The 27,775-nt window shown below is 40.6% G+C and overlaps 1 protein-coding gene across 1 annotated transcript in view; it reads left to right on the forward strand.

Moving 5' to 3' along the window:
- The window catches only part of DNAH7 (dynein axonemal heavy chain 7), a 4,771,155-nt gene that overhangs the window by 498,476 nt on the left and 4,244,904 nt on the right, over positions 1-27,775 (forward strand). Inside the window, exon 5 of the mRNA XM_044073696.1 lies at positions 6,460-6,585. Within this exon, the coding sequence (XP_043929631.1) occupies positions 6,460-6,585 (126 nt within the window). The remainder of the gene's footprint in view (positions 1-6,459; positions 6,586-27,775) is intronic.

Here is a 27,775-nt window from a genome sequence, read left to right on the forward strand (position 1 = left end):
GCTCTGACGCTACTCAGCTCTGAAGGCTCCGAACCCCGGAAGTGGGTCGGAGAAGGAGCTATCGGGGCGAAAAAAGGGGTCAAGCTCCCCCCCAGGGGGGGGGACAGGAGCACTCCCATCTGCAGCTGGGCCTGGGTGAAAAAAGGGGTCAAGCTCGGGGGGGGGCAGGAGCACTCCCATCTGCAGCTGGGCCTGGAGGAACCTACGCATCATCCAGCCCATGTCTGCATCGGATAAGCTTCTAGTCGACCTAGAGGAGGCCACTGAGGCGGGACGGGAGTGCCGCCTCGATGACCTCGAAGGCGACCGGGCCTCCTCCTACTCCAGAGAAAAATGGGGAGAATGGAGCCGGGAAGGAGAAGGCCCGGAGGCACTAGGAGAAGCCACTTGCTTGGCTGGAGAGGCAGAGGAGGAAGACTCGGCCCGCCGCTTGTGATGTTTGTCCTTCTTGCGCTCCCTCCTAGCTTCCCTCTCCTCCTGGCCAACAGTAAGAGGGTGAGTCCCAGCCAGGGGAGCAGGGATGGGGGGGGTGGCACTGTCGCAGCCATGGCAGGTGCCACAGAGGGAGAGGAGGCCGAAGTCGGATCCGGGGGCAACAGTCCCGCCAAGACCAACTTCGATCTCCTGTCCCTCAAAGCCCTGGGGTTGAAGGCTGCACAAATAATGCAGCCTGAAGAGAGGTGGTCAATCCCAAGGCAAATAACACACTGAGTGTGGCCATCCGCTGGGGACAGCTTATGGCCACACACGGTGAATTTAGAAAAAAAGGCTTTAGGGGCCTCAGACATACTTAGGAAAGAAAAATTTAAACACTAGGCCCAACACAAACACGCCTTCATGAACACATGGGGAGAACAAACTAACTAAAAATAGTTAAGATTAACTACACAATTTTACTGATAAACCCAAAACACTAGGGGAAGCACACACACCAATATTTTTAAACCATTAGAATAAAAAAGAAAGATTGTTCTCACAGAAAACTGGACTATACATGCCTGGAAGCTCGATCAAGCTGCTGACAAACGCTGCAAACGAGATCTGGGGACAGGAAGGGTTAGCAGGGGATTATGGGTAAGGGGGAGGAGCTTGGAGCTCGGATCTTAGCTGTTTGAAGCTGCTGGCTCGGATCCGATATGGATCCGATACCCACAGGTTGATGGACAAATGAAGTTAACTACTTCAGATCAATTGTTTGGACATAACCACTAACTCTCCTACATCTAGCATGCACTTATAAGGTTTCATGCAACTAATTAATAGCCCTACCCATTATACCAAGACATTGCATTTCTTATTAGACTGGATCCTAGAATCTAACCCTAGCAAATTCACCAGCACAGGTACAATGTCAAACTTTCTCAGTAACCATCTCCCGGTCTGCGCAACCAGATATCTCACACATCCACTTAAACATCATGTTCATAAAACATGTGACTTGTCCAAGTTTAACCCAGAAATATTCATTAGTAACCTCTATCCTCTATTAACTTGAACATCCTAAAAAATCTTCCCCTTAGATGGTGTGTTAAATGAATGTAATATAATTTCCTAAGTATCCTAAATAGCCTTTAACACACTAGAATAAAGAGACTAAAAACAAATAATGCAATTTGGCTATCCATAAAGAGTAGAATTCTAATGCAAGAAAGACTAAAAGAGTGGAAAGAATGACAAAAGTATAAAGCATCACCGTATCTCAAAAACGTCTGAAATGTTCCACAACCGTACTAAAAAATGAATAAATGAAGAAAAAATACACTATAACAACATTCAGAACAACAGTAAAAACAACCCTAAAACATTCTGGTCAGCCGTTAAAGAAATCTTACATCCCAATCAAAAATGTAACCATAATCCCTCTTCCAATAACTCACCACTTGAAACTGCAATACAATTCAGCTCTTCTTCAAAGATGGTATAGGGTTGCTAGGCAAGGATTCTAAGCTGAACCCTGTCCAACAGCCACATATTATCACATCCCCTTGCACCTTTAAATCTGTGCCAACATCTTATATAAAATTACTCTTTAACAAACTCAGTCCATGTTCTGCTTCAGCTTCTGGCCTTCCAAGTGAGTACCTTAAAATAGCAGCCAGTAGCATTGCCTGTCCAGTCTCAATCCTTATAAACAGGTCATTCCTGGAATCCCACATTTCCTCTGGAAAAAAAAAATCAGACATTATGCCTCTACACAAAGGAAGAAATTCAACAGGCATCCCTAACTTTAGACCTGTAACCCTTATTCCCTCACCCCCTATCCAAAATACTTGAAAAATGTATTCAAAAACATTTGCTAAGCTATCTCCTGCAAGAAGAACTATCCCCTAAACAACATGACTTCCCTCCCTCTCAAAATGCTAACACCACACTTCTAGCCTTTATAGATAACTGTCAGTAAAGTCAGAAATAATGGCAAATTAGTCTCCGTATTTCTATACTTGTCTGCAGCCTTTGACACAGTTTGTCACAGCAAACCTCTACTTCAGATGTCTTCACAAGCTGCACCCCAATCCACTTTTCTATGGCTACTTGTCCAATAGATAACAGTCTGTAAAATGCACTCTCTGCATATCTCCCAGTCACCACCAGTGCACCACAAGACTGTATCCTTGGTCCTTTCCTCTTTGACATTCTCACCAACACCCTACAAACATCCACACAGCAGGCCTCCCTAATACAATATGCATATGATTCCACACTCATATGCACATCAGACAATCTGGCACATCTCCAAAAAATACTGAGGAAGCTTTAACAGCCACTGAAACATGGCTTTCTAATGCACAACTCATGCTTACCCCCCCAGAATACTTTTTCCCCCAAATCGCTCTCTTGTGAAAAAAAAAAAAAACTCTCCCTTAATAATGCAACATAGAAGCACTCACTAATAAAATGACTTGCTCAAAGTCACAAAGTAGCCAAATGGAGATGGATGGCATCTTAAAGCAGTTAGTTAACAGCTCAGAGCCTTAATCTTTGTGTTGACTGCCAGACAAAGCATGTAACCACTTTTTGTAAAATTTTCTTCTCATATGAGTACAGGTAGGGGCTGAAATACGTACTTTTTGAATCACTCCACTATATATATATATATATATATATATATATATATATATATATATATATATATATATATATATAAAATAGAGAGAGGGAGGGAGAAAGAGAGAGATACAGCTATAGATGTGCATAAAGATGTAAATTTATTTATTTTACATTTGTTGACCGGGCTAGTCTAGCTGGATACATGTCCATTTTCAGTAGAGGCTCGGGGAGATAAGCTCCAAAAAGTTAAAATAAAATTTACATTAAAGAAATACATGAAAATAACAGAGTAAAATAATACATTTTAACTGGTGACATATTTATAAAGTATAAAAATGCAGTAAGTTAAACATAAATGGTAAAAATATTGTTACAAGTGACATTCCGAGAGAATACTAGCATAATGTACAGTAACAGTAGATAAAGGAAAGTAAGAAGAAAATAGCAGTTATGTAAGTACATCTAGTGGTACAACATGTGCAAAGAAAATAAAAATAAAAAAACAGTTTTATTTATATATATATATATATATATATATCTAGAGATAGTAAGAAGGAGAAATAGTTCAATGGATGTAAATATGAAGTAGATTTAGGGTTCTAAAGGTCTGGAATTTAGTCAGGTGTCAAGAGCTAGATAGTTAGGATTAGTACAGGGGCACAGCCATTGTGATTTGAGGTAGAGCTTAAGTTTCTTTTTAAAGAGAGATTTTGAGGGAATAGTAAAAAGTTCAGAGGGAAGCAGGTTCCAGTGTTTTCCAACAGTGTTAGTAAAAAGGGAATATCCAGCCTTGTTGTTTGCTTTGTCAATATTTACAAGAAGTTTGTGTGCGGATCTTAGGGACTTTAGGTGATCTTAGGGAATTAGTAGCTCAGTGACTCACCATATCATCTTGCCATTAATATGTTACTATCTTCCACAGAACAGACATAGATTACAGTTATAAAATTAATTATATATTGGCATATTCTCAACATTTTCTACAGAAATATTTGAAGTCTGTTGCAGTCACTTGTTTCAAATAAAACAAAGTTAGTGAAACTGAACTCACAACATTCTGTAATTTCAGTTCAGGATCTTCAGGATAATCTATGCCACTTAAAAAAGCAACAGACTCACCACTGGGTATCAGTTTCTTTTTAGTCTCCGAGGCTTTTTAATTGCCTTGTCTCTCTCTAGTTCTGACTGTCTCACAGACTGTCAGGTCTTCTTCCCTAGCCTTTATAGGTCTGCCTCTCTCACTGTATCTCTTAGTAATGAGCTTCCTCTCTTTTGCACTCTCTACACGGCAGCACAATAAGAACACGTTCCTCCTGTCTCTTAGATCTTTCTTCCTTTTTACAAGGGAAGAAGGGACATTTCCTCCTCCACTCTCTCTTTTTGAGGCAAGCCTCTTCTCCATACTGGAAATGTATGTCCTCCAGAGTCCAGACTTTGTCTTTATGTACCTTCTACTCATTTCTGTGCTCACCAGTCTAATCAGCATAGCTATTGCTATTGCAAACCAAATGAAATGGTTTCTTACTATTCACATTCATTTTTTTTCAGTTTTCTTTTATTGTATGTGGTTTTAATAGTTTCAGCTTATACCAAAATTAAAAACTCCTTTTTATAAGTTCATTGGTTTGTAGAAGGTTACTAGGCTAGCAGTCCTAGAGCCCTTACAAGCCTAACCATATTTATCCCGAGTTGTCCCACTTGGCAGTGGTTAGGTGTGAAGTTTTGCAGAGGTAAGGGTATATGGTAGTTAATAATGACTTCTTCTGTCCAGGAGAGGCATGGGCTCTAATCCAGGAGTGAATTTGCAGTCACCCATCTATTGATTTAGGTTGCATTTGAAGTGGGTCAGGGAGACTGGCTCTGTTTAATGAGAACTGGAAGCTTGTTTCAGAGAAGTGTCGGTCTCTGGGAGATGAATCCATCCTTCCAGCATGACCCGTTCATGTCAGAGGCTAGGTTACAATCCCTGGAGTGAGTGACCCTCATGCAGTTTGATTTACGAATGTGTAGCACACACTACTCTTCCTTTTGCTTTTACAGTTATCTATATTTTTTATTTCCCATAAATAGGGCCATTTCTGTACTACAGCTGTTTTTCCCTCTCAGAGAGTTCTGTGTTAAACAACTGACAGAATTATATACCAGTGCATGATGCAGAAAGAGGCCATGTACTTAACTAGCAAGAACATTATGGATGCCTGTAGGGGTGGGAGCTACTGGTTCTGGAATTTCAATTTATTGACAGCAAAAGTAAGGTGGAATGTGATACATATAATGCACTGTTAAAATGACTAGTCGTTGAAGCTTTATGGTTAAGATAAATATACTTGCCCATAGCTGTATTACATTTTTAAAATTTCAGTTAACTTTTACTTGAATGTAATTAATTTTTTAATAAGAAGAATATTATTCAATGCATTTAACCTTGTTTTAACTTTGCCTGTAATTGCTCTTTGTAGATCCTTCCTCCTAGGCCTCTGCTGAAAAGAATTTATACTCAAGTCAGAATTTCTCAGTCAATAAATACAAATTATTAAACAGCCAAGAGATCCTCCCCTTAAAACTTGTCAGTTTGGATATGTCATGTTTAATTAGTTTTTATGGCTTCTGGAATCAGTAGTTCTGGAGTGTTGGGCACTTAATTTATAGAAGACGGAGATTGTCTACAACCGTAACACTTTATTTTTGTTGGCAACATGGTGGACCATTCATTACTGTTGCTTGATGTTACTCAGAAACCCGGGAAGGGCACACGCCAGCACTGGAATTTGAATTTGCATAAGTGGAGAAAGGACTAATGAAGCCTTATACATAGCAGTAAGGATACTACTAAGGTATTTTAAGTAAGCCTAAAACAGTATTTTAAGTCACACTGGCTATGTCCTTGCTCTAAGCCTGACTAGTACTTGAACTATTATTGTAAGGTAACATTTTTTGGCTACCCTACTGGATTGTAATTTCTAAGATTTTTACCTTATCTAACCTTTTTTTTTAAATTGTACAACTTTCTTACTATTATAGACTGTTGACAGTTACTAACATGTTTTAAGTTTTATGTAATGTCTTTTAAGTTTTATGTAATGTCTTTCTGTTTGTACCTTGGAGCTTTTCTCCCTGGGCCTCTACTGAAAATGGACATGTATCCAGTCAGACTATCCCAGTCAACAAATGTAAAATAAAATAAAATAAATAAAATAAATTTTGTACTGATAGAGGGAAAGGAAACATAAACCAATTTCTGTAAAGATGGCTGCAATACTTTCTTTCTCAAATGCCTACTGTTAAAGGTGAGTATCTTTCACAAATGCAGTTTTTTGCCATAGCTCTATCTTTATGTACTTTTATTTTGTGACATAATGTCACATTGCCTTTTGTTTGCATAACCTAAACACTAATTTGTCTATGTTACAGAGTGGCAATTCTACCAAAACCATGGCATAAGTCTTATTTGGCAGGCTGCAGCCTTATACAAGACAAACTAAATATCACAAATCCTACAATGTTGGCTGTTCTCGATTTATGGCATGTTTCATTTGAGTAAGTAGTTTACAGTCTTTTGAATTTTTCACAGATGTTTTTTCATCTAAAATTTGCTGCATGTCTCACCTATCTTCGAAGATGTTGACTGAAGGCAGTTTGCAACTTCTGTGTGCGGATGGTACTACCATTCTGTCAAAGAAGGCTTCCCTAAAGGTGTTCAAGTGTGAAGTGACTGAGGCCTGAGGCTGTAACTCAAATCACAGCTAGATGAGTTGCAAATAATTGCTTTTTCCCTTAATCAGTCATTGTCAGTTCTGTGTCTTTTGCAACACATTGACAAATGATTTACTCATTCTTTTTTTTTAGATTTCCTCTTTCTCCTTGGTTATATGAGCATGGGGATGATCTCTCTCAGCATGTGTGTGTGTGTGTGTGTGTGTGTGTGTGTGTGTGTGTGTGTGTGTGTGTGTGTGTGTGTGTGTGTACACACACACACACACACACACACACACACACACACACACATGGTGTGAAGAGCAAAGCTCCCCCCCCCCATCAGCTTACAAAGGCTTCCTACATTTTGCTTTTATCTGTTCTTTTATTTCATAGCCAAATTTGCAGTAAACTACATCAATAGAACACACCACTGCTAAGACCTCAGAGAATTAAACTGACTAGACTTACCACATCCCCTAGCTCTTTCATAACTAACTACGATATGCAGACTTCTCTATAAGCTAAACAACTGCCAAGTCCTTAACAACTTAAACACCACTACTCTCCCAACAGAAGTGTATACTTTAGGTGAAAAATCACTAATTACTATAACCAAATCATCTAATACTGCAGTTGATTCTTTGTATTCAAATAATGTAAGCTAAACTATGGAACCACATTCCACTACCACTGAAATCCTTTCAGAATTCAAACTTATTTAAAATACAACTATCACTTCACCTATCAAACCAGTGGATCCGCTGCTGTACATCTCCAGGATAAATGCCAGCTGTTATCTTCAGCTTGCCATATCATCAAACCATTGCTCTTCAGTCATAATCCTATACCCCACAACCAGTCTCCACCAATACCTGAATAGCTTTACTAGGATCTCCCAGATACATACTTTTATTTTGTGACAGTGCCCACCCCCCCCACCTCTATACTTCTAATACAAACCTTATTATAGCCATATATATATATATATATATATATATATATATATATATATATATATATATATATTGAATAGAACGTTACCCAAACCAAAGGCAGAAAATATATATAACAGCAGTACCCAGATGGATGAATGCAATGTTCCAAACACGATTATCCAAATTCTATGAAAAATACGAGCCAGGCTAAGTCCACCGTGTTTAATGACAAAAGAATAAAAAGAAATAAAAACGTTAGCGCTATCGCGGTTGCCCGCTTCATCAGACGTTACAACTAAAGATCATAGCAAATCAAATATAAATAGTAATAAGCATCTTTTAAAAAACGTCACTTCCCAGTAGTCAATTATTACATCATTTCCTACATGCTTGTGAAGCACAAAATTATTGAAGTCAACTGAAAGACAGAATATCATACTACAACTTCAAATATAAAAACCATCTCTATCTAGAAAACGCTTACAAGCCCAAATATACACATTGCAAATAAAGACTACCTAATAATATAATAATGATAATAGAATTAATAAACATAAAACATACAGGTAAAAAAACAACCTGATGATGATGAAAAAATATTCCTGCATATGTACATATCATTAAAACAGCAATATGTTAAAATAGAATAGTAACATCAATAGTGCAAATACATATTATTAGAGCAACAGTGAACTTGTTAATAAAATAAAATAATACAGAAGCTCCTATACATTGCAACTACTTGATGGATCTTGCCTTCAGGGCTGGCTTCAATGGCACAAAATCATTAAGCCCCCTACCACGGTGAGCACCTAACCTAAGAATCCACTCTGACTCAGATAATTCAGTGCGATTCACTTTGTCACCACCTCTTAAACTAGGATGATAGACATACAATACTTGAAATAAAAAACTATGTGCTGTATTATTTAACATGTGCTTAGCTAAAGCGCTACAGGGATCGGACCTAGTGTAGCAGTAATAATGGTCCCTAATTCGTTCACGCAGGGACCTGTTGGTTTTGCCTACGTAGAAGGCAAAACAGATATTGCAATACGCTACATAAACTAAATCTCGCGTATTGCAATCTGCTATACACCTAAGTTCCCATAACCTACCATCATTTGGGTTTCTAAAGAATCTAGATGTATCCACTCTATCACATTGAGGGCAGGAGCCACATTTCCTGGTACCAAAATCAACCTGTAGCGCCTTTACCTGATTATCTGCACATAAATTAGGAAAACATAGCTGCTGTTTCAAGTTTTTCAGATTATTGGAAACATATCTAGGACAATTCCAAACAATTTTTTGTGTATTCACATCTGCTACCAAAATATTCCAATTGTTGAATAGAGCTTCTTGGACCGGTCGTAAATTGTCAGCAAAAGGAAGAACAATAGATGTCTGTTCACTGAATCTAGATTTGGCTTTGTTTACATTCTCCATGTTGGCTTTAGAATAATACGGTTTGCCTCTGTTGGCCCTAAGCTTAACTGTCTCACTACATGCTGCATTCAATATATCTGGTTGATAACCTCTGTTCAAAAAATTGTCTTTCAATGTTTCAAGCTCATTGTGAAACTTGCTATCATCAGAACATAGACGTGATAGCCTAAGGGCTTGTCCCTTAACAATATTTATGAACGTTCTGGGATGATGCATACTATCCATAGATAAATATGACGCTTTATAACATTCCTTTCTAAAAATCGTAGTACTAAACTTACCCAATTCCTTATAGATAGTCACATCTAGAAAATCTATAGTGCTGTTCGAATATTTCATAGTGAATTTAAGAAAACCATCAAGACCATTGATGTGTGTAACAAAAAAGATTCCAATTCTATGGCAGAGCCACGCCATAGGAGAAAGAGGTCATCCACAAATCGTCTGTAAAAGACGACATGTGGGCATGTAAGTATGACCTCCTTCTCCCATGCAGCCAAAACTAAATTGGCATATGAATTAGCGCAGCTCGTACCCATGGCAACGCCTACAGATTGTCTAAAGACTTTATCAAGAAAGATAAAGTAGTTGTTCTCTAGGACCATTTCCAAAAGGAGTGCCAATAAGTCTGCCTCTGTTTCAGTAAAAGACTCATGCATCAACTTTCTAACCCAGTCAATACCAATTTCATTGGGTATGCAGGTGAACAGTGATGTAACATCCATCGTTACCAAACATAGATGATCCACATTCACTAAGCCCTCAACATATGCATATAAATCGGTCAAAAACTGACCAGTATCCTTCAAAATGTAATCAAAACGCTCCATTACAAGCTTAAGTTTTCGATCTAAATAGATGGAAATAGGCTGAGTCACCCACCCTTCCCCTGCCACAATAGGTCTTAAAGGAGGTGTTGTCTCATTTTTATGTATCTTTGGCAGTCCATTAATTCTGGGTATAATAGGGAATTCTACTAGAAAATAGTCATATATATCTCTATTTAAAAGTCCAAGAGATAGACAATCACTTAATGTCTCACGTATGTTAATACAGCATGATTCTATCGCATCAAAAGTACTTAACTCATATGAGTCAGTATTCAGCATAGATGTCAGGGAATCAATGTAAAAATCCCTATTTAGTATCACAATCAATCCGCCTTTATCGGCGGGTCGTATGATAATATCTCTATTATTCTTCAATGATGTAATAGCATCATAATGTAATTGTCTAACATTGTAAGAAGAGTCATGAGTGTCACTTCCCAGGCTTCGATACAGGTCATTCTCGACAGCCTTCACAAACAGTTCTAAATTAGGGGAAAGTCTAGGATTGATATTACTCTTTCGTTTAAGTGCTGGCTTCATAGGTCTCGCATCATCATTGAACATTAACTTCAAGTTAACATCCCTAGCAAAAAGTCTAATCGCTAGTAAATAGTCATTGATACCTGCTTTCTTATTCGGTATATACGATAAACCCATTTCCAGCAAAGCTGTTTCTTCTTCGTTCAACTCATAACGAGAAATATTCCATATCAACGACCTGGATACATTTTCTGTTTGTTCATGTAGGCCTGCCTGTCTGACCTGTTGTCCATACGCTTGGCCCCCACCTCGTTGTCTGAGTTCATCGACCTTTTCCTCCCCGTTCGTATGGGTAACGGAACCAACGGAAAATCCTCACGATCACCTGGCTTCAATTTATCAAGCTGAATTCTCCGTCTAACAACTGTGCCAATCTTTGATGTACCTATTTCCACTGGCTGTATCACAGCTGCTCGCTCGTCAGTTGGTGTAAAATACACTGAAGTTACTGATTTGGGGCTCAATATCGCCAAATTAGATCCATCAGCCCTGCTCGTGCCACATGCCTTATCGCTTTCAAGTTTTCGGTTTTAACAACTGTGAACCCATTGTTGTGAATTTTTTTACCTTTTCTTCCCAAAAATGATTGTGTTCAAAATCTCGTTTGTCCCTATTCAGCTTCTTCCTTTTCTGCAACAATAGAGTATTGCCTTTGCCTCCTCCCCAGTTAAACCGGAAGGTATTACAGGGTGCCTGAGGCTCATAAATATCTGTATAAGAGTCCTAGGGGGGACCCAGAAACTATTAGTCGGGGGCCTAAGGGTGTTAGAGCCTCTGTTGAAAAGAATCCGGTTCCTCTAGATAAGCTAGAGCTTTGGATAGATGGGGTAAGAAGGTGTATACCTCTTCTACTTTAGCAATGAGGGCTTTAATTGCCAGTTTCATATGTTGAAATATCAGAATTTCCTCCTTTCTCAGCTAAAATCTAAAGTGGATGCTTTGGCAGAGGGCATAGAGTGTAAAGAATTGCAGGATTTAGTACATGTCTCTGAACAGGTGGGTAAGCATTCTTTGCAGTGTGGTTTTGATGCTGTACAGGCCTCTTCTAGGGTGGCTGCCACTGGTTCAGTTCTTCAGGCACGCCTGGCTTAAGGATCAGAATTTGTCGAGCATGTTAAAACTAGAATTCTGGATGCCCCTTTACAGTCTGAAGTTTTGTTTGGTCCCCCTGTGGAGTTGGTTTTGAAGAAAATGGAAGACAAGGCTAAGTCTATGCAGACTGTTAAAGATTTTTTGCAGGTGCAACCTCCAAAGTTTAGTAGAAATTGGCCTACTAAGGGGTGGACCTACCCTTCTGATTCTCAGTCTAGGGGTAGATCTAGACGTGGCAGGGGCAGAGCTCACAGTACATTCAGGCCTAGAACTTGGAGTTCACCTGCACAATCTGCAGGTGAGGGCAGGGGCCAGTCCTTTCGTAAACAGGCCCAATGACCTGCATTTTCAGCTGCCAGATTCTTCTTCCCTGGCAGCTCCTTTGGGAGGAAAGTTGGCACTCTTCAAGCAAAACTGGCTTTTAGTCACCCAGGACAAATGGGTATTGGACATTATAAACCGAGGCTACAAGTTCTATTTCCATACATTGCCTCCTTTCAAAGGCATGCCAGCGTTCCTCCTCAGCAAAGGATAGAGGCACACAAGCAGATTTCTATGCTTCTGCACATAGGAGCTATACAACCAGTTCCTCTTTCAGAAGTGGGCCTAGGATTTTATTCTCGCCTGTTTCTAGTACCAAAGAAAGGGAACACGTGGAGACCAATTTTGGATTTATCTATCCTCAACACTTATCTGGACATTCCAAAGTTCAAAATGTTGACGTTACAGCAGCTTTTACCTCTGTTGGGCAAAGATCACTGGATGGTAACTCTGGATCTCAAAGAGGCTTATCTTCATGTTCGTATCAGACCCAGTTGCAGGAGGTACCTGCTGGGCTGGAAATTTACATTATCAGTTCTCTGCATTGCCCTTTGGCTTATCTACTGCCCAGAGTGTTCACAAAGGTTCTGGCTCCAGTGATAGCCTTTTTCAGGTTAAGAGGAATACAGATTTATCCTTATTTGGACGATTGCCTGATTCTTGCACAACACAAAGACGAACTTCTCATCATCTACAGTATGTGATGGTAGTGTTAAGATGCCTAGGGTATTCTGTGAACGAAACAAAGTCCAGTCTAGTACCCTCTCAGGACATGTGCTTTCTGGGTGTGAGACTGAATACAGCTTCCAGATGCCCTTTTTGACCCCGGACAAAGAAGCTTTTTCTTTATTTCCATCAAATGTCTCTCAGTCCAGGCTGACTGCAAGGACAGTCCTTCAAGCCTTGGGGTTCATGGCATCTTGTATTCTGGTGCTTCCCAATGCCAAACTGCATATGAGGAAGCTTCAATGGTATCTCAAAAATGTATGGACACACAACCGCCAAGATCTAGACACTGTCATTCAGACAATACCTTGCATTCAGAAAGAATTTTGTGTGGTGGGCTCAGGAATGTCACCTAAACAAGGGACTCTCTGTGACCCGACCAGAGGCAGTCAGATTCTAACGACAGATGCCTCGGACAAGGCTTGGGGAGCACACCTCAATGGAAAATGGGTGCCAGACACGTGGCCTGCCAGACTTCAACATTTGCATATCAACTTGAAGGAGATGTTAGCAGTCCAATTTGCATTGATGGCTGTCAAGGATTTACTTCACGCAGGACAGGTGTTGACTCAAACAGACAACACCACTGTCATGTGGTAGATGAACAGGCAAGGGGAACCCATTCTTACCCTCTTTGCAGGCAAGCAATGATTTTGTGGGAGACTGCTCTCAGTTTACACCTCAATCTTCAGGCAAGGTTTCTACCAGGAGCACAGAACTCCTTAGCAGATGTGTTGAGCAGACAAATTGTGGATCCTCACGAGTGGAAACTGGATCCTCATGTGTTTCAAAAGTTGACAGTGTTATGGGGGACTCCAGACATAGATCTGTTCGCTTCTCCACTAAATTACCAGTTGCCAAAGTTTTGCACAAAATGTTTCATCCCACAGCTTGGAAGGTGGATGCTCTATCATTCAGTTGGAGCAATCTTCATGTCTATGCCTTTCCACCTCTGCCTCTCATTCCCAAGGTACTCCTGAAGGCCAGACAAGACAAGCCATCCATGATTCTGATAGCTCGGATTGGCCTCGACAGCACTGGTACCCACTACTGAGGAGTTTATGCAGAGCCTCCATGGCCTCTGCCTTTGATTCCATCTTTTGTCTCAGGAGGGCAATCACTTCCTCAATGTCAAGATTCAGTCTCTGCATCTAACAGCCTGGCATATTCTGTTTTAGACCCTGGAGGGTCTCAGCTTCCACAACAAGTTTTGAATGTTATTTTGGAGGCCAGAAGGCCTAGTACAAGGAAAGTTTACACTGATAAATGGAGGAGATTTTTGTTTGGAGCAAAGCGAAGGACTTTGATGTTTCCAAGCCTGATTTAAGTGTTTCTCTTCAATATCTTACTGAGTTATTGGACAAGGGTTTGTCTTTCTCCTCGATAAAGGTTCATGCTGCAGCCATTTCTGCTCACTATGACTGTGACCCTCCTTTATTTTCCCATCCTTTGTTTAAGCAATTTCTTAGAGGGCAAAGACATAAGACCCCACAGAGCTCCTACTCCTGCTTGGGATCTCAATTTTGTGTTGGAAAACTTACTCTACAACCTTTTGAGCCTGCAGCCTGAGTTAAAGTATTTATCATGGAAGACTGCTTTTTTGTTGGCCATTACCTCTGCAAGAAGGGTTTCTGAATTACAGGCCCTTATGGCAGTGGAACCTTTCCTGATTTTTCATAAGGATAGGGTATCTTTGCGTACTAATCCTTCCTTTATGCCTAAAGTGGTTTCTAGTGTGGCCTTGAACCAAACTATTCATTTGCCTACTTTTTATGCAAACCCCCAAAATAAAGGGAGAAGATTTTGCATACTTTGGATATTCACAGGCAGTTGCGTTATTATTTGAGCAGAACCAAGGGTTCAGGCAGTCTCAGCAGTTGTTTGTTTCTTTTGCTTTGGGTTCTCAGGGAAAACCTGTTTCAAAACAAACTATTTCTAAATGGATTGGGTTTTGTATTTCTTTCTGTTATTCCCATCATGGTAAGGAGATTCCGGCTGGAATCAGACCTCATTCCACTAGGGCTACTGCCACTTCTACTGCCTTTCTAAGGGGGGTAGCTACAAAAGATATTTTGGAAGCAGCTACTTGGAGTTCAGTACATACTTTTTCCAAGCATTACCACCTTCCTCTTTATTCTAAGTCTAGGGCTGGATTTGCCACTGCAATATTACAGGGCATTTTAGCAGCCCCCTTTATGATTTTGCCATCCTCCCTTAGGCTATCACGTCTATGTTCTGATGATAGCAAGTTTCACAATGAGCTTGAAACATTGAAAGACAATTTTTTGAACAGAGGTTATCAACCAGATATATTGAATGCAGCATGTAGTGAGACAGTTAAGCTTAGGGCCAACAGAGGCAAACCGTATTATTCTAAAGCCAACATGGAGAATGTAAACAAAGCCAAATCTAGATTCAGTGAACAGACATCTATTGTTCTTCCTTTTGCTGACAATTTACGACCGGTCCAAGAAGCTCTATTCAACAATTGGAATATTTTGGTAGCAGATGTGAATACACAAAAAATTGTTGGGAATTGCCCTAGATATGTTTATAATAATCAGAAAAACTTGAAACAGCAGCTATGTTTTCCTAATTTATGTATAGACAATAAGGTAAAGGCGCTGCAGGTTGATTTTGGTACCAGGAAATGTGGCTCCTGCCTCCAATGTGACAGAGTGGATACATCCAGATTCTTTAGAAACCCAAATGATGGTAGGTTATGGGAACTTAGGTGTATAGCAGACTGTAATACACGAGATTTAGTCTACGTAGCGTATTGCAACATCTGTTTTGCCTTCTACGTAGGCAAAACCAATAGGTCCCTGCGTGAACGGATCAGGGACCATTATTACTGCTACACTAGGTCCGATCCCTGCAGCGCACTAGCTAAGCATATGCTAAATAATACAGCACATAGTTTTCTATTTCAAGTACTGTATGTCTATCATCCTAGTTTAAGAGGTGGTGACAAGGTGAATCGCACTGAATTATCTGAGTCAGAGTGGATTCTTAGGTTAGGTGCTCACCGTGGTAGGGGGCTTAATGATTTTGTGCCACTGAAGCCAGCTCTGAAGGCAAGATCCATCAAGTAGTTGCAATGTATAGGAGCACTTGTATTATTCCATTAACATGTCTATTGCTGCTCTAATAATATGTATTTGCACTATTGATGTTACTATTCCATTTTTAGCATACTGCTGTTTTATTAATATGTATATATGCAGTAATACTTCTTTCAATCATAAGGTGGTTCTATTTACCTATATGGTTTTATGTTTATCAATTTTATCATTATTATATTATTAGGTAGTTTTATTTATATATGTAATGTGTATACTTGGGCTTGTAAGCATTTTCTAGACAGAGATGGTTTCTACATCTGAAGTTGCAGTATGACATTCTGTCTTTCAGTTGACTTCAATAACTTTGTATTTTACAAGCATGTAGGAAATGATGTAATAATTGACTACTGGGAAGTGACGTTTTTTAAAAGATGCTTACTACTATTTATATGTGATTTGCTATGATGTTTAGTTGTAACGTCTGATGAAGCGGGCAACCGCGATAGCGCTAACGTTTTTATCTTTTTATTCTTTTGTCATTAAACACGGTGGACTTAGCCTGGCTCGTATTTTTCATTGAATTTGGATAATCGTGTTTGGAACATTGCATTCATCCATCTGGGTACCGTTGTTATATATATATATATATATATATATATATATATATATATATATATATATATGTATATATATATGTTTGTCTCTGAACCTGGTTTATGCCCCACCTTTTAACTACAATATTAACATTTTCTGCCCTACGTAGTTCCTTCTCTCACCTCCACTTACGAATTGTGACACAAGGGAAATACTGCCAGCCCAGCTAGCTGGAATTTTGTAAATAATTGTGTTATTTGAGAATATTAATATGATTTATATAGAAATGTAACAAAAGGAGACACTGCCAGCCCAGCTGTTTGGAATTTTGTAAATAGTTATATGTCATTTGTGAATACCAGCATGATGCAATTGCTTGTTTTACCAAATGTATTAGAACTATGTTATGTGGTGTATATTAAACTACTGGTACAGAAGTGTGTGTTGAATAGGATTTGTACAGTACTGAGCTTCAAGGATGTGTCCACAGTGTACCCTACTGGAAAAGAACAGAAATGTATATAAACTATATACCTGTGCAAATGTATATGTTTTAATAATAGAAACTGGAATGTACAGTTAACCTGCAACACTTAAAGAAAATAAGTTGAAATTATTTTTTTATGATTGTGCTATAAAAGTTAGTTTCAATGTAGCAAGGAGACAGGATGTCTAGATCTAGGGTACCTTCTGCATTGTTTTGTAAGTGTTTTATTGTTTTATGTATTCTAGCAATTGCAAACATCTGAAGGCTATGTATTTTTCACAAGATGTCAAATGCTACAATGGGGGGGGGGTAGCTTGGGAACTAAAGTCAGGTGATAAAAAGTGATGTCATCCAAGCTAACCCAGTAGTAATATTTGATATTAATGTATGAACTTTCTCAGAGAGAGACTGGGCATTTTGTATTTTGTCTTGGACCTAGCAAGAACATCCACTCATCATCACATCTGCACTTGTCTTGCTCTGTAAGTAAGTTTTTAAGACATACTAACTCTTTTGGATATAGTTAGGAATATAGTAAAGATTTGTTTAGATGTATTTTTTATTTATTCAAGACTGTCCTCCAATGTTTTAAATGCTTCTCGTGATTTTGAAGTCTGAAGTAACTGTGTTTGTGTACTGAGTATTATTTTGTTCTTTTATTATTTATTAAATATATTTAAACCCATCTTTGTGGCTGATATTTGTGAGACAAATGTAAGCTCTTAGAGTACTTGCATGTCTATTTGGTGACACTTTTCAGGCTACTCCTAATAGCCTGGCTTGGTCAGACTTCCATTTGAATAATACTAACATTACACAGTAGGATGGGACACCCTTTGTAAGGGATTTATAGTAGCTGATAAATAGGGGGTTGGTGGCAGTGGAAACTACCTTGTAGTCTGGGCAGAAGGGGGTATAGCTAGTAAACCTGTGCCAGCCTTCCCCAGGTGTGTGTGTGTGTGTGTGTGTGTGTGTGTGTGTGTGTGTGTGTGTGTGTGTGTGTGTGTGCGTGTGTGCGTGTGTGTGTGTGCGTGTGTGCGTGTGTGTGTGTGTGTGTGTGTGTGTGTGTGTGTGTGTGTGTGTGTGTGTGTGTGTGTGTGTGTGTGTGTGTGTGTGTGTGTTTGTGTGTGTTTGTATATAAATCAAATCTCAGTGTGTCTGTGTCAGCTACTTGAACAGGGACATGAAGCACTGGTTGGACAGAGAGGGTGCTGGAGGTCTTGGTTTGGCCCCTCAGCTAAAATCTTAACTGTATAGCTGTGCCAGTGGGGTGTCTGGAGAAAGAGGGAGAAACCAGCCCCAGACTGACTGTGGTCTGTGTGTGGTCTTAAGGGAAATTTCACTTTACTGTGTGTGTGTGTGTGTGTGTGTGTGTGTGTGTGTGTGTGTGTGTGTGTGTGTGTGTGTGTGTGTGTGTGTGTGTGTGTGTGTGTGTACGTGTCATCCTCCCAGTGTGTACGTCCCCTAGCTGTTGCCAGTGGTGAGGATTGAGGCTCCTTGATTACTGGCCCAGTGCAGGAGTGTCACACTGATCACATTGATCAGTTATATATCTGGCAAACCTACTACTGCAACTACCTCTTCAAATGTTCGATGTTCAACATCTACTAATGCATAAGTATCTTTTGTTAATAGTTGCCTCTACTTTCATATGAATGTTTTCTAATTAACAAATGCACATGTAATTGTTAATGTCTGTTCATGTACATTACTGAATATCTGTTTAAAAATGTTTACAATATGTTGGAGCTTTTCTCCCAGGGTCTCCACTGAGAAGGAATTTTTGACTAAACCCAGTTGGACAAACACAGTAAACAAAAGCAAAATAAGTAACTAAAAAGCCCATGCTGGTCGACCTTTAAGCCTATTAGACTTGGCCATTCAGTCACTTGTACTAGGTATCCCCAGTAGAGGGTTGAGAGTCATCTGGAGGAGCTGTCACTCAGGCAGTCATAAGGGTTATTTTTATCCTTACTAGCATCCCAGCATTGAGGGCATATCAGATGGACTCAAACCTCTCCTCTAGTGAGAGGGAATGAGCAACCTGCATGAGTAAGGGGACAAAAGCTTTCCAAAATGCAAGTGATATTCTGGTGTAGTTATGATGAAAGCTACCACTGAAGTGGTTTAGTGGCTAAACACCCACTCTAGCTAGTTCTCAACAAATCAGGAAAACATCTCAATATAATCAGGGACAAATCCAGACACATTAAGGCATAGTTTTAAAATATTAGTACTATTAACTTGAGGCATTGACAAAATAAGAGAAAGTGAATTAATATTCATTTTCTGAAGGAAAACAAGTCTACAACTCTAATTATTTTCACTATTTAAGTGTAATTCACCACTTTTTTTCCAAAAGTCACCAGTTTAAGGAGAGATTAAACAGGATAGAACTAAAATGTGAGTCAGAATCAGGTACAGAAGAATGGTATGCCTGAGACAATGGGGGTTATTTATTTATTTGTTGATTGACTGATTGATGTATTTATAGGTGGAAGACCAGTTTTCAGCAGAAACCTGGGGAGAAAAGCTCCCAAGATACAGAGAAAAACTAACATACTTATAAGATGCATATAACTTACATCATGTAATGAATTGTCTGAACATTCAGTAATGAAAAAAAGCAATAATTGAACACACAATAACGAAAAAGCAAAAACATTAACAAGATTCATATGTATAGTCAGCATACAGACATTATAATCATGATGCAGACAATGCAGTGATAGGCAAAGCCATTCAAAGGTAGATCAGAATGAGTGTTTAGACTAAAAACATTAATTCACTGGGATTTTGAATATTGGCTAAAACCTTGTCTACCCCATACTGCCCTTTTGTATGCATTGCCAACCTGATAAACCTTCCGGCATAGTTAAACCAGTCCAGAAAAAGTCTGAAGGTGTTACTGCTGAATGCTAAAAGTATAAACAAGAAAATTCACTTCCTGAAAACTTTCCTCACCCTTGAGAATGTGGACATCTGAGCAGTCACTGAGACATGGATTAGAGCAGCGGAGAGCACCCATGCAGGCTATAATGCCTTTCACACATTTAAACCAACTGATGCACAGGAAGGAGCATGAGGTGGAGGTGTCCAGTTACATTTAAAACAAGCACACCTCAGGTGTGGTGTATCAGTGTGACATGCTTGAACTTCTCCATGTCTAAATTACCTTAGACAAAATCCCATGTCATTTCCTTGCAAGCTATAGGTCCTTCTCTGTGACCCAGGAAAGTGATAATCCATACTTAAATATACTGGAGATGCTCCCTTTTCAACCTAATACCATAGTCATGGGTAACTTTAACCACCCCAGTACAAACTGGGAAGCATACAGAATCCCTTACATGCAGGCTCAAAGATTCCTAGACTTCATAAATGCAAATACTTTGGACCAGTTAGTCTGGGCACCCACAAAGGGCACAAACATCTGTGACCTAGTCCTCACAAACATGGTGAAACCTTGCACCGTCCCTAGTCTAATGTCCATTCTGGTCAGGTCTGTCCATAATGCTGTCTCCTTTGAAGTAAAGGTTAAACCAATGTCACTGGCTAACCTGGAACTTTTAGGAATTATTCTAGGGCAGAGTTTCTACTACTGAGTGACAGTCTGGCAAAATTTCAAGCCCTCCCAAACCTCAAGAATGCTGGTGCCTTGCAGAATCGTTCACCGAAACCCTGTATAATCATATTAACTGCTGTATAGAGACAGCTATACCTACCTAAGCACAGGATCAATCAAAGAACAAGCTGCCTTGGTAGAATCTCATCAGTATGTTGTGTAACAAAAGGAATACCCAGCAAGGTAAACAATCCCTCATCAATATAAACAAGCAACTCAGGATGCTATTGTAGTCCACCAAAGCCATATTTGAGGTAAAATTAGCTACCCAGGTGAAGGATAATCACAAAGGTTTCTTCAGCTATGTCTGTAACCTCAAAGGCAATATACAGCCATGTGCAGAATTAATTGTAAATGGTGCCACCTATATGGAGCCGAAGGATACGGTAAACCTCCTGGCTGACAAATTTAGCCCCAATTTTACCCTCACACCCTACCATTTATCCCTCAGGAAATACCCGCAACCATAACTCTCCCAGTTATCACTAGAGTGCAGGTGCACATTGAGCTTTCCATGGCCAGGAACACATCATTAATTGATACAAATAATATCCCAGGATTCCTCCTTAGTGGCATGAAACATGAACTCTCTGGACCAGTAGACACTGTATTTAACCACAGCCTCCAAACAGGCTTCATGCCATATAAATGAATTACTGTAATAATTTCCTCCTGCACAAGAGTGAGCCAGTTATCAATCCATAAGCCTGCCTAGCCTGATTTGCAAAGCTATGGCTAGAATAATTGTGGATATCCTAAATGATGGCATGGGTAACCTACAAATACTGAAGCCAAATCATTTTATCAAGGGCAGGTCTTACCTACTCAATCAGCAGTGGATGAGCAAAGTGATGTATACTGCCTACCTGAACCTAGCCAAGGCATTTGACACAATACCTCACTCTGGCATTGTAAAAAAGCTCACTAAACTAGGTATAAAATCCCTACAACACCTGCTAAGACATCCAGCTGGCTTACAGACTGAACCCTAGAAGTTAGAATAGGGGAGTCTTCCTCCACATTAAGGCCAATTACTAATGGAGTGCCTCAGGTCTCAATGCTGGGGGTCACTCTTGTTTGGCATCTACTTCTGTGAGGTCAAGACTAATATCAAGGGCCTCTGGATGACCAGGTTTGTAGATGTTTGCAAATTGAGTGCAGTCATTGAATCCTCTCAAGACACAAATATCCTCCAAGAAGGCCTGACACAAACTAATAACCAGTGCCAGTGGTCTAAACCTCGATGCCAAAAGGCGCATCATAGCATCTTCTGGAAAGAAGGCCATCCTGGCAAACTACTGCATTGACAATACACTCCTAAGAGTAGATTCTGTAGTCAAGGATTTGGGAACGCATGTAGATGGTGATTTGGCATTTGATCATGTGTCTGCTATAGTGAGATTATCATTCTATGTTGCACAAATTATAAGCAGGGGTACATCATGTAGATCAAACATATCGTTGTTCCATTGTACTCTGCTCTCATAAAACCATCCCTTGAGTACAATGGTCCCCCCTGTGGGTATGTACCTGGTCAGGTATATGCAATAATTGGAACAACCTCAGAGAGTCCACTCAAAAAGAATACTTGGTGTGGAAAATAAGTCCTATGGGGACTGCCTTAAAGTCTTGTCCTTATATTCAGTCTCATACAGGCTGCTGAGAGGTAACCTATGCCTGGCCTACAAAGCATCCTCTGAGCCAGCCCTAATGAACCTATTAAAGGAAAAAAAAAAACCAGAGCAGGAACAACTGATCCAGGAACCTAAACTCCCTTGTCCAAATATATATACCCCCACGAAACCCTTGGGAAGCATTACCTATTAAATTTTATTGGGTAGCATGGCTGGGCTTATAAAGGCCCTTTGGTTCATTATCCTAGTATTCTACTACGCTACCATGATTCTGTGGCACTGGAAATCCCTAATGCACTCCTTACCCTCCAAGGATGGACATGTTGATCCTCCCTATGCCAGTTCCAACAAACACCAAAGCCTCTAATCAGACTTGGTTCATCTGGCCATGATCAAGGCTACAGCCATCTATGCAAAAATGTTTTTTTTCTACCTGTTGAAAGTTCATCTGGTTATGTTCATCTGTCTGGAGCAACAGCCATTAAGTAATTAGAGGTGTGCAGTGAAATGGCATAAGATACAGATGCTACTTAACCTTCACTGCCCCAGTTTAGTGTGACTTTTTTAAGAACAGATCTGTTAAATAGAATGGAGCTGTACATTGGTGCTCACTATTGTTATTTTTAAGCAGTAAGGCATTAGCAAAGTTTGTATTTAGGACCTATAAATACATATACTATACTTTTGATGATACAATAATTGATGACTAGAACATAAGTCAGCTATCTATATTTGTAAATAGTGTGATGTTTTTTTTTTTCACATTTCTGGTAAAAAAGTGCAGAAGCTTGCATCTGTTCTCAGGAATGAAAAATACATGCGTACTTCACTATCAGATTATGTTTTATTTTTCCATCCAGAGGTTAAATCCATTCTACTGAAGTATGTTTTAAAAGGTATGGATTGTCAATGGACTTGATTAGTGTTTTATAGGTTCGTAGGTAAGAACTAGAGTAGCTGCCTGTGTGGGCCATTTTAAACCTAGCCAGTTTCCCTTTTGTGCTCAAAATAACCTATCCCATTTGGTTATAGATTGGCCTTACCTATCCCATGGTCGATAATTATATATTATCCCTAGGATGAATAACTGTGATCATATCATAAATAATTTCAGGGGACCCATGCATAGCATAATACATTTAGGAGCTGCCATTAGTAGTACAGGGTGTAGTCATGGGGTAAAATTTCTGTCTTGCATCCATAGATCTAAGTTATACTTAAAAAGGGACAAGAATGAACTTTGTTTTATGTGGATGGGGAATCTGTTCCATAGCAGTAATATCCTCTGCAAAATATACCTGTCCCTCCAAACTGTTCTGCTGATGCTGTAGAAGAGGTTTACATCCCTAGACAAGTATTTCTGATGCCATTTGAATTGCTGACGTGGTAAATCCATTAGTAATGCCTTGTATGCCAGACACAGGTCACCTTGTAGCAGTCTGTAGGATACTGAGTATTGTAACAAGACTTTGAGTCGGTCTATGTAGGACATGTTTGTATATATTTATTGAATAAGACAATGAGGCTGGGTATTCATTTAAGTAGTTTATTACATATAAACACATCAGGATGAAGAGTGGTAACATTAAACATAAACAAACTGACTATTACACACATGCATGCTTTCACCTTGGCTGCTCAAATCAAAATGGCATTCTTGCTTGCACGTGCTCAGTACTTATATGCACGTGCTTGACTTACTGGAATAGCTCTTAAAGGAACATGCACAGTCTGATCTATATCTTCCCTCTTTGACTAGTTGGTCATGGAAATAAACAATGACAATCATATGAACATGCAAATTATACAATTAACAATCTTACCCATGTTGCTGTGTATTTGAGAGTAGGTCTTTAGATGCGTAGTGATCTACTAATGTAATAACTAGAACTGGGCTTAGCAACAGGGACAGTCACAGGGGAATGTTCTTCTTGAGGATTCTCAGGGATAGTTTCAGGAACAGGTGATAAAATGTTCTCTGGAACAAGAGCATTGGAGAAATCCCTCTGAGAATTAGTCTTTGTTACAAGCAAAATGTTGCAACACTGGCTCAGGCACAGGTAATAAATGATGTTAAGTTGTCCATCTCGCCTTCGTTCTTGCTGTTTGGGTTTGGAGCTGATCCTCTGCTCCGACTCGGCCATCTTCTATAGTTCGAGAGCTGTTTACTGGCCCGAGGCTACCCCTTATCCCAGAATGCCCAGCGTCAGCTACCCAGATCTCGTTTGCCGCTTCAGCTGCGAGGTTGCTTCGTTACTGGCTCAGGCTTAGTATAATTTTTTCTATTATATTTGTTGTTTATTCTTAAAAATGTTCAAGTTTTTTGTCAAGTTTCTGTCTAGATATATTACTTTATCCCTTATCAGCTTTCTTGTGTGTTGTAGCTTTGTTGGCCGTCTCTCCATAACTCGCAGGCCTTCTGCTTCCTCTGAACTTGTTTAAATTAGAGAGCCCACCCCCCTTTGGACAGCCGTTTAAATTAGAGGCTCTCCTTTCTGTTCCTTAACTATATAAAAAAAATAAAAATAAAAAGACTGTTTGTTTCTTAGTTTTGTTGTATAGCTTTTTCTTATTGTTGTTGTGGTTGTTGTTAGGAAAATGTCTTAAGATACCAAGGTATCTGGCTTCAAAAAGTGTGACTCATGCTGTCAGAAAATGTCTCTGACAGATGCGTACACTAGTTGTGCATGTTGTTTGGGCACTGTTCACCTGCAGAACTCCTGTTCTATATGTCACGCTTTTAATCCAAGGGTCCTGCAGGAGCGCAAAAACAAATGAATCCTTCGGGGCTTATTGAAGCCTTAGGATTCTCTGGCTAAAAGTACTCAGCCAGTGAAATCCCCTAAGTCTGTCAAGCCGTCGGCTCCACCTTCGGAGCAGACTCCTTTACTTGACCAACCAAGTACCGGCACCGACAAGGCAACTATTCCGTCGGCTCCATCTGCTATTTTGAAGCCGTCTCGGAGCCATAAGAGACTGAGGTCTCTGTCCTTGGAGTCTATCCACTTAGCACCTCAGTCACCCTTGTTACAGAGTGAACGTAGCCATCATTCTTCCCACTCCTCTCGATCCTCTAGATTATCGGATCATGATGTGGAGAGAGTAGTAAGTAGGTTGCTTAAGTCACAGGCACTGGCAAAATTACTGTCCAGCCCACCTCAACAGGTATTGGCTCCAACCATCTCTTTCTCCTCCGACTACATTTAGGTCTGAGCCAGAGATCATGGATCCGCAGGTAGTAGAACCATCGGCGCTGATCATCATCTCTCCTTTGGTTCCGACGTCGGCTCTGATTACCTTGATTGTACCTTCTATCGAGGGATCTGGGTGCCGGGGCTCTCTCGTCGGCTCCGAGGGGGGGGGGAGTGGCATCGGACCCTTGTCCGACACCGTTCTCCCCCTCGGAGCTTTGGCGCAGGTGAGCTCGGTTGGAGCTGTCACCCTCAATGCGAAGAAAGACTCCTGTTTCTTCGGAGCCGGAGCTTTCTCTGCCTAGAGGTCGGGATGCCTTCGAGGTCATGCAGAGTGTGCTGTCCCCTGAAACAGCTCTACTGCCAGCTCCATCGGCTCCTCCCCCCCATGGTGTCTGTTCCAACCTTTACTCCTCCTCCAGACCCCAAGCGTAGGGAACCTATGCCCCAGGACACCCCATTGGGTGATCCCTCTTCTTCCGAAGCCTACCCTGATCACTCAGAAGAGCCTCCCCGGAAGAAGTGCAAGATGAAGCACATAGACTCCCCTGAGTCTGTCACCTCAGATACAGACATGGATGAATCAGAAGGGTCCCCAAGGTCCCCCTCTGAAGATGTTTCCTTTTTGGACATCCTTGAAATGCTTAGACAGAGGAGGGACTGGACTTCCCTAGCCCCTACCAAGGACGAGTCTGTATACCTGGATGCATTTGCTTCCCGACCTTCCACCTCCTGGGTATCTCCTCCTTTCGATCCACTCATGTCTGTAGTGGCTCAAAAGGCTCGGTCAGCTCCAGATTCTGTGGAACCTACTCCGAGGAGACTAAACAAATTTATTACAGCCCCCCAGGACAACCAATTCCTCTCCAAAGGTGTGCCTGTTGATACAATGATGGTAGCAGTAGCCACCAAGAAAGAGTTAGCAGAAACCCCTTCATCTGTTCATCCTCCAAACAAAGAGTCATGGATAATGGACAAATATGGAAAGCGAATGTTTGCTTCAGCGACCTTTTCAATGAGGTCCCTGAACTATCTATGCCATTTTACACATCTTCAAAGGGATCTCCTGAAAGAGCTTGAAGATACCCTTCAAGATCCTACAGCTGAGGGAGTTCCAGCCAAAGTAGCTTCTCAGCTTGTGACTCTTAATTCCATAGTCAACTCCTCCATGAGGCTGATTTCCTATGCAGCCAATGGAGCGAGCAGAGCCGCAGGGACAGGTGTGGCTCTCAGGAGACATGCTTGGATGCGGCTGTGTCAGTTTGCAAAACCCTTTTGAGCGTCCTTCACCAATACTCCCTTTGATGGCTCCTTTCTGTTTGGGCCTCAGGTGAAAGACACATTGACCAGGTGTGAGCAGGAAGGTAAGACCTTATTCCAAAGGTCAGAAGAGCAGAAAGATATGGTCCCGAAAATCCCAGGGACCCTTGCCTGACACACATGGTGATTTTTCCCCCAGGGGCAGAGGGGGAAACAACAATAACAGAAACCGCCCTCGTGGCAGAGGGGGACCGCAAAACAAGGGTGACAGAGAAACCTTCTCTGCCAAGCCCTTCCAGCATCCCTGAAGGGTTGCCCGACTGCTCACCTCTGGAGGCAGTCGGGGGAAGACTTTTGCTGTACCCAAAAGCCTGGCAAAATATAACAAGAGACAGATGGGTACTATCCATTATATCCGGAGGTTACAAAATTCCCTTCCATCAATCCCCCACAGAATCAAAAAAAGCTTATCCCAGATGTCCCACCCAATCTAAGGGATCAAGCAGTCACAGAAGTTTCAAGACTGGCAGAAAAAAAGAGCCATTCAAGAAGTTCCCGCAGACCAACTAGGATCCAGAGCTTACTCAAGATTCTTTTTGGTATCAAAAAAGACAGGGGACTGGAGACCAATACTGGATCTCAGCAGATTGAACAAATCTGTACAAAAAGAAAAGTTCCGGATGGTGAAACTGCAGTCTATTTTCCCTTTTCTGGGTCAGGACAATTGGATGTGCTGGATAGATCTTCAGGGCGCGTACTACCATATCAAGATGGACAGACACTCCAGGAGATTTCTTCTCTTCCTGGTAGGGGCCAGTCATTACCAGTTCAGAGCTCTGCTGTTTGGTCTCATCTCAGCCCCAGGGTGTTCACCAAGTGTATGGCAGTAGCCAAGGCTCACCTAAGGCATCAAGGATTCCAGGTGTTTCCCTATCTAGATGACTGGGTCCTGACTGCTACCACCAGTCATCAACTCTTACAGACACTGGATACAATCACATCATGCACTCAACTAGGCATTACAGTAAATTTCGAAAAAATCTGTATTGTTGCCCTGTCAGTCTATCACATACATAGGAGCAGAATTAAACACAAAAGAGATGTTTGCAAGATTACCACAGGAAAGAGTTTCCACTATTCATCAACAAGTGTTAATTCTAATGCAGAGCAAAATTATTCAAGTCAGATATGTCCTCCAAGCTCTAGGCTCTGTGGCAGCTGCCATTCTTCTTGTCCCATTAGCGCATTTCCCACATGCAAATCCTTCAGTGGCTTCTTTTCA

The sequence above is a fragment of the Protopterus annectens genome, chromosome 6.part0 (assembly GCF_019279795.1).
Source record: "Protopterus annectens isolate FY-2018-M chromosome 6.part0, PAN1.0, whole genome shotgun sequence".
In the NCBI taxonomy this organism is placed as follows: domain Eukaryota; kingdom Metazoa; phylum Chordata; order Ceratodontiformes; family Protopteridae; genus Protopterus; species Protopterus annectens.